An 8,191-nucleotide genomic window follows, 5' to 3' on the forward strand; every position below is an offset into this window, starting at 1 on the left:
GTGTACGATCTGTTGTCTGACCATCAGTGTCCACACATCATCTGATTTAATTAAATGAAGAAGAAGAAGAAAAATATTTTCATTTTTGCTCTCTTGTGTTACATTGAAGTTATTTTCTTCGTTGAGACATCGAAGAATGTGAATTTTGAACTCACTAAGATGTTTCAAAATATAAAAGGGTTACTGTTTCATGCTCATGGTGGTTAAGTGACTTGTAAAATGTCTGCACTTTCACTTCCTCTTCTCCCCTGCAGATATTTCATTTTTAGTCTTTTGAGGTTTTAGTAAACAAAAAAAAAACATAATGAATTCCTGATAGCTCATGAGGACTCTACCAGTGACTAAACAGATTAATTTACTATATGACTAAATGTTCCTAAATTAAACAACTAAATCAAGTAGATGATAGTATTTCTGAATTTTGCTTGGTACTTTGTCTACAAGTATTTTGCACATTTCTTTTAAGATTTCTCTTAAAATTGCTGGTAATTGGTGCCTTCTGATGGTGATATGGAAAATAATCACATAAAGACCCTGCACAGTGGTTTTATTTATTTTGCATTGTTTTAGTTTGTTTTGTAGTTAGTAAACGTGTATGTACAATATAATACAATAGTATTTCAAAGACAAATTAACACATACATGTAAAAGTGATGATTCATAAACAGATAACAAACAGAAACAAATCAGTAGGTCATGAATATAGTTGTATAATCTAGGACCTAAGAACAGTCATTATGCTCCTGTCGGAGAAGCACAGGGAGCGGCAGGTGTAAAATTTGGAGGAAGCCCATGTAAGGTTTTAAAAAAAAACAGTAAAATGTTATAATCAATTCTGAAATTTACTGGTTGCCAGTGAGGAAAAGCAGGAATGGGAGTTATGTGCTCCCCTCTAGTTGGACCTGTCAGTCTTGCGGCAGCATTTTGAATTAGTTGGAGATATGCAATAGACTTTCTAGTAGTCTAGACAAGAAAAAATGGAAATGAGTAGTTTTCAAAATGTCTGAGCGGGAGAGAAAATATTTCATTTGGTTTATTTTCCTGAGATGTAAAAACTGGATTTAATTGTCTTTGTCGAAGCACAATTTGGAGTGAATGGTGACTCTCAAATTTCATGCTGAATCTCGGATGTTATTGTTTAGAATCCCAAGATTTCTTTCAATAAATATGGTCAAGTTAGATGGGCAAATAAAATAGCTTTTGGTGTTTTCAGTAGATGGGAATTTTGGAAAATTCAGCATTTTATGTCAGATAAGCAAGGCCATAACTCCTGAGAAATTATTATCAGCTGTGTTACACAGAAAAAACATTGCCTACCAACCTGGCATGTAACGGTGGGACATACAGCGGGGTGTCATCAGCATAGCAGGGAAATTTAATCTTGTAATTGCATGTGATTTGACCCAATGGAAGCATGTAAATGAAAAATAACACAGGGGCCAAACACTGACATTGATCATATAAACCCCTAAGAAGAGCTGTTTCTTTACTATGACTTGCATGAAATCCTGCTTGAAATTCAAAGATATTATTCGACTGGACGTACTAAGGCATATCTCAAACCCCAATTAAATTAATCAATTGACAGAGAACAATTCATTCTTGATCATAGATCCTCTAAAAGCTCATAAAGGTGATGTTATCTTTTAAAGCCACAAGAGCTTTTCTTATGATATGGGATATTGAGATATAGCTACATATCGCTACAGGTTGAAAGTCACTGAACTGAGGTGAAGAACAGTTTGATGTATTAGAGTTTAACATCACTGTTTGTCAGTTCAAGCCTTCGTCTGTTAGGAAAAGTTCAACATCTGAAAACACGGCCATAAATCCCTGTTAAAATAAATACAGATAATAGTCAGTTCAAAGACAAAATCTAAATTTTATTGAAATCTATTCCAAACACCAAACAGACATAAAATTATGTGTTTTACTAATACCAACCTCTTCCACCTTCAGAACTGAGTTAACCAGCTGTGCTTGTTTTATTTTGGGTAAAACAAAACCTTCATCCAGTATCTCTGAAAGAAAGAAGCAAGTCTCAGTGTACAGTTCATATTATATATTTTCTTCTTCTATCATCTGGCTGTCCTACAATAGGTTGAATCAGGACAATATTCTTGGTCATATTCTGCATGAAAAGAAGCTTTGTGTCAATAACAGTTATTATAACAGGGTTTATACTTTGGCCACCAGGTCACTGTCAGGTAAAGAAAATTTGAAACACGAAAAACAGATTTAATTGAGTTCTGTGTGGTTGGATTTGTGTAGAAAACCACTAAAAAGCAAGAAAAAAAGACTCACTGTTCACTTTTAGAGAGACTACCACTGGCACACCCAGTCTCACATCTTTTTCCATAGCATCAATCTGAAAAAGAGAAACACATGATTATTACAAGACACACATATATTCAGTGGACTGCTACGTTCTTCTCAGTTTGTACACACATGAGGTTCATGTTAATTACAACTAACACTAAACTTACCGAAAATGTTCCCACTTCACTCGCTGCCAACTTCAGTGTAACACTGTTAGAAAGCGAATGTCATTACTTGGACTGTGTGAACCAGGTTCAGGTGTGTGTGTTTTAAAACATGGTGAAACTCACTTGTCCATTTTCACTGAGCCCTTGAGTCTTCCATCAGAAATCCATATTTTACCACTGAAGTCTGAGTCCTGAAAGAAAAAAAAGGGAAAACTGGAATTACTCAATAAGAGTTGTATGTCTTTGTTAACCAGGGATACTGCAGTTTTCATGCATGTCTGTCCAGACTCATATTCTAATAAGCATGAGTCTAAACAAATATTTGTGCCAAACATAATGAAATTCCTTTCAGACATTTCTGAGATATAGAATTAACGAGAATAGGACACACATTTTACCTTTTACCACCAAAATCCAATCAGTTCATCCTTGAGCCAGAGTGACAATTTGTACCAAATTTTAAGACATTTCCTCATAAACAAAAACAAATGCCTTTGTCCCTGGCTACCTTCAACTCAAAGTCGCAGAAATAAGAAGACACAAGTACACCCTATAGGTGAGAAAACAAAAGTACTCACAACATTAAGAGTGAAAAGTGGGGTCTGGGTACCATTAGGCTGGATGGCGAAGGCCTTGACAGCGCCCTGGAGACCCAGTTTAACAACATCACTCTGGAAGGAAAACACTGGAACCTCTCGGGCATAAACCTTCAAACTCATGGGCAAACCTGGAAACAGCTTGGGAAGCTACAGAGGGAAAATGCCTCAGAAAATAGAGTTATCTGTGCTCTAATTCAAACCTTTAATACCATTATTGTATTGTGAATGTGTTTTCGATAACAACTAGCGACCCTGCTTGACTTTTAAAATAACGTCACCCTATCAACTTTAAATCCTAATGTTACAGAAAAGGGCGAAGTGAATCCTCTTTCACGTCACATCTGAGAAAAAAATCAGATAAAATGGCTGAAGAAGTTGGTGGTTCTTTAACAGGGTGCACTTAACAGGAAAGAAAGTTAATTTGACTCAATCACTATGCTGTTTTATGTCAACGTGAGGGTTAGCTTAAGGGCAGTGTGTGTACCGTGCAGCCATATTTCTGGATATGGCCTTTTATTCAGTGATATGGTAAAAATCTTCATATCTTACCTGGGGAATGTAGCGTCCCACTGAGGTGGTATTTAGATGTACAGGACAGTATGGAGGTATCTAAGGTGAATAAAAAGAAATGTTGTTTATAGAAGAAACCTCTAAACCAAAGATAACTTTCACCATTCTTACCATGCTGTCGTTGATGTCGGCCTGAAGCAGTCCAGCTGAGTAGTATCCATATGAGGCAGAGTTCAGAGTGAATTCAGACAGACCCACTGACACCATGTAACCCTGCTGCTCAGGCAGAGTGAAAGACTTGAGCTTGAAGGGAGGTTCACTGTGAGTTTTGATGTTGTAGAATTCACCCTTTAAATAAGGAGAAAAATAAAAACCTTAAAACCTTTTTGTGGCTGATGTTCCTTTTTTAAATTTTTGCACATTGTAAATTAGCTGTGCCAGAGTGTGTTACATATAAGGTTTTCTTCAATAATTCTTCAATGTCACAGGGCTTTAAACCTGATGTGGGCAGCCTCAGGAAGCCATATTTAATATAACAACATTTTCCTGTATTTTGTCATTTTGCCATTTTGGATGTTCAATATCAGTAGATGTGGAAGAATAACAAGTAATTTCCCTCTTTCATCTTTACCTTAAGACCCAGATTCAGACTTGTAGAAGCAACGACAGGTAAACTGGTGAGATGGAGGTCAAGGCTAAGAACTTGATTCACATCAAAGGAAACTGAATAAAAGAGAAATCATTGGAAGACTGAATTATCTATTTGCTCATTTTATTGACTGTTTTACTGTTGGTCATAAGTAAATTTGACTAACTTTTTAATCTCTGTATTAAGAGATGTGTACCTGCTTCTTTGATCAGACTAACTTGAAAATAAAGACTGTTGTAATACCGTTCATGGCCTGAAGGTGGGACTCTAGTTTCACAATCATCTCCTCCACACTGGGGCAGATCTGGGGAGGAAATAATAGGTATGTTTCCTGTAATATTCATTACAGAAACCCTTCACAGTATATTTTCAGTTATGTGATAAGGAAATAACAAGCTTTCACTTATGAAAACAATACAAATGTAGATAAACACTCACTCTTTTCTGTATTTCATCACTGATTCGCTCCTTGAAAAAATCCACAAAAGGCTGGAAGATCCAACTGTTGAGAAATGAAAATACAAATCTTATTTCTCAACCTCAGTGTCACCTCTTTGTACCTTATCCTCCATTTTTAGTACTGTACCTGGCTCCACCATGGAACTGCACATCCACATCTCCAACTTGAGCATCACAGCTGATGCTGCTGACTGACAGATGCCCATCTGGATCTTTCCCGAGCTCCACAGCAGAGATCACATTCACATCTAATACAGCCATGTCGAATGATCCACTATCGTGTCTGAAAAAACAGTAGACAGTACAAACAAATCAGTACATGTTGCTATTTGTGATATGTGAAAAATGTGATATTGTGGTACATGTGTTTCTTTTTTTGCAACACACTCAACCAGAGCCACTGAAACACTGTGAACTTCTGCCAGTGTACAGTATGTGTGTAGATGTAGATTAGAGCAAATAAAATCAGCCCAGCAACTCAAATACTTCATTATATACAGTATAATCACATATTAGTCAGAATGACAGCTGATCATAGATCTATTTTAATTGTACAAGTGATGAGTTCAATCATCGAATGGTAATTTATCATTACTGACAAATTGTCTTAGTTACAATTTGAAGTATTAGTGACCAAATAATCCTGCAGTCTGAAAAATTACAAGTTAGATTATAATCAATTAAATATACTGGAGACATTACTGTTATATAGTTTAGAGAACACTTCCCTCTCTGAATGACTTCACATAAAACAAGCACACAAAGACCTTATCTTAACCTGAACCTGTAGATCAGTTCCTCATTCAGTTATGTAGCCTACACTTTTATATAAGCTTTCAAACAGCAGTTTAAAAAAGACTCTTTTAATGATAAAGACACTGACTAACTTGGAGACCTACTACAAACATGTAGCACAGAGAAAACTTACATTAGGCCATAGTGGGTCGACCACCCGCCGGTTAGTGCAATGCTGAGGCCGTAGATGGATGTTTTGAATCCTGTGATGTCTGGATAAAACTCAACAGACGGCTCAGGAAGGTCACATTTTGTTATGGTAATGCTGGAGGACATGAAGAAACACACACGAGTGTGACTGGGTCCAAGGACACGGAACCGAGTAATGTAAATTGGCAAAAATGATAATCTACAAGGCATTCAGGTTCATTCATACAGTAGTAATAATTTTATAACAGGATAGTTACAGGATGGTTCATTCTGGAGTCACATACATAGTGTAGCTTTTTCCCTTTGAAGGTTGAACTGTGTGTGACTGTAAGGAGGTGAGTTAAAACCTAAAATTGTTCCCAAACTAATTTGGGAACAATTTCAAATGCAATCTTACCCTGTTAGTGCGTAGTCTACGCTGCCCAAGCCGATGTCAATGTTACCACTGATGTCAGGGAAATGTGCATGCTCCAAATTCTGCTGAATCCAGTCTTTGGCTTGAGCCTTTCCTGGTAACAGCACACAAGTTAAATTTTAATTGTTGTGAATAAAACAGGTTTTAGGTTTTTTATTTAATTGATTATACTGTACAATACATGCAAAGATGCTGTTAACTACATTATGAAGACTTGTGTAGCTCCTGTAAAACACATGTGTGTGTAGACATACAGTTGAATGAATAGCACCATCTCAGACTGTCTTACCGTAGGAAAGGGCTTTGTTGGTCAGGATTAATTGTATTGCAGGATCTTCTCCACAAGTGCTGGAGAGGAGCATGAGCAGTACCACCACAGATGGAAGCATGTTGCTGTGTCCTCTATACAACATTTAAGCATGAATGAATGTAAGCACAGACTTCTGCATACTTAGAGAACAACAGAGTACTTTATGTCCTGTATAGGCATTACAGAGCATACCTGAATTAGTGCAGGATGAAGTGTGCTGTCCAAGTTGAAAGTAGCTCCTGACTTTCTTCTACATGTGAACAAGTGTCATTACTGCTTCTATGGGGTGGATTATTCTACTGCAGCTTTTGCTATTTGTACCACTGAGAAGTGAAACTGTTCACATAAGGAGGGGGAAACTGTGTTAACCAAATAGCTGTGAGCTGCGTGTGAAAGCCCCACATTCTAAACAATATCAAAGAGGAACTCAAGTGTTGAAACAAATATACTTTCTTTAGTCTGCACCAGTGTTTTTGGCATAGGTCCATCTTTTTAGAAATTCGTTATATCAGACATCCGCATTGTTAGAATAAAGGTGTGTCATCGTTGGGTAGTTTGCAAAAAGGAAATGGAACTTGTTTTTTGACCTTCTGTTTACATTTACTTTACTGTTTTAACAAGCTTTAATATCCTTTAAAAGTCAGTTGTGTGAGATCTGGGCTTAAACATTGTATTTTACTACTCTTTGTTTTCTGAATTTCACACTGTCTGATTTTATTGAGTTATTTACTTAATCTTACCCATCATTTAAGTTATTTGATTCCTGTCGACCCCGGAAGAGAAGTTTTACCCTCAGTCTCACTTTTTAGTGCTCTCAGCGTTGTTTTAATAAAGGCAAAATTTTAACCTTTTTTAGGGGAAGTTCAACAGTAAAAATAGAAGTAAGAGTCATACCTGTATAGCTTCTCAGACATTTCTGGTTGCACTTCATCTGTCAAGAACACATTAAAATCACCAGCCATAAAATATTTGATTTATTTATCTCTTAATTCAACAAATACTCTTTGTCTCACACACCATGATTAGTTCCATTAAATCACAAATAACATGTTCAATAGGAAGAATTTCTTATCAGACATTTTCATATAACACATTAGGACCCACTTGCTTGCACTTTGAATTCACTTCATCCAGAATGACACTTCAAACACCAAGAAAACGAGGACTACCATAAGTATAAGATGAAAATAAAACACCAAACAAAAACAAAACGAAAGTAATAATTCTGTTGAAACAACTACACAGACGTTATTCGTAGTTTATTATGACCCACACTGCACCATCTGATCTGATGGGTGCCTTAGTGTTATATTTTCTCTGAAGTGGGATTAATAATATATCGAGCAGCTCAAAACCAATAATAACATAGTGACTCCATTGTTTTGCACATATTTCATTCCCCAGATATAAACACATACACACTCATGGTTTGGACATTTTCATTGGACCTTTAACAACTTTGCATGAAGACCGATGACTGGACTGGGCCTGCTAAACGCAAATCGCACCCACTCATGCGGAGGCTGTGTTCTTCTGTCAACCATGTTTTGTGGAACGAGTAGACTACTTTACACTACGATTGTAGATTGTATTATTGCACATTTTCACGAAGGCAAAAGAAAAAGATTTCACACAAATAATCCTCTTCGTGAGCTTCTATGTCAAGGGGCCATGATGTCTTGACAAGGTCTGCGTCACGACAGCCGTTCAGTAGAGGTAAAGTCTGAAGCTCTCAGTCGTGGATATTGTACCTAAACGCTTCTATGAGCCCCTCGATCGAGTGAATGAAGCCAGACACAGCGCATATGCCTCCAATAA

The 8,191-nt window shown here is 36.8% G+C and overlaps 2 protein-coding genes across 2 annotated transcripts in view; both read right to left on the reverse strand.

Moving 5' to 3' along the window:
* Positions 1–538: 538 nt before the first annotated feature.
* LOC113167302 (bactericidal permeability-increasing protein-like) lies at positions 539–6,709 on the reverse strand. The gene is made up of 16 exons (XM_026367803.1): positions 6,566–6,709; positions 6,353–6,465; positions 6,046–6,157; positions 5,632–5,763; positions 4,831–4,986; positions 4,683–4,746; positions 4,488–4,548; positions 4,227–4,318; positions 3,767–3,943; positions 3,635–3,694; positions 3,065–3,232; positions 2,610–2,677; positions 2,487–2,529; positions 2,305–2,368; positions 1,945–2,021; positions 539–1,833 (listed from the first exon to the last, which is right to left on the reverse strand). The coding sequence occupies exons 2-16, from the start codon at positions 6,450–6,452 to the stop codon at positions 1,774–1,776; spliced, it is 1,434 nt and encodes a 477-aa protein (XP_026223588.1). The 5' UTR covers positions 6,453–6,465; positions 6,566–6,709; the 3' UTR covers positions 539–1,773.
* A 625-nt stretch (positions 6,710–7,334) lies between these two features.
* The window catches only part of LOC113166894 (vesicular inhibitory amino acid transporter-like), a 3,346-nt gene continuing 2,489 nt past the window's right edge, over positions 7,335–8,191 (reverse strand). The window contains exon 2 of the mRNA XM_026367094.1: positions 7,335–8,191. This exon is cut by the window's right edge and continues 1,102 nt beyond it. Within this exon, the coding sequence (XP_026222879.1) occupies positions 8,106–8,191 (86 nt within the window). The 3' untranslated portion in view covers positions 7,335–8,105.

This window comes from Anabas testudineus, chromosome 7 (assembly GCF_900324465.2).
Source record: "Anabas testudineus chromosome 7, fAnaTes1.2, whole genome shotgun sequence".
NCBI classification, from domain to species: Eukaryota; Metazoa; Chordata; class Actinopteri; order Anabantiformes; family Anabantidae; genus Anabas; species Anabas testudineus.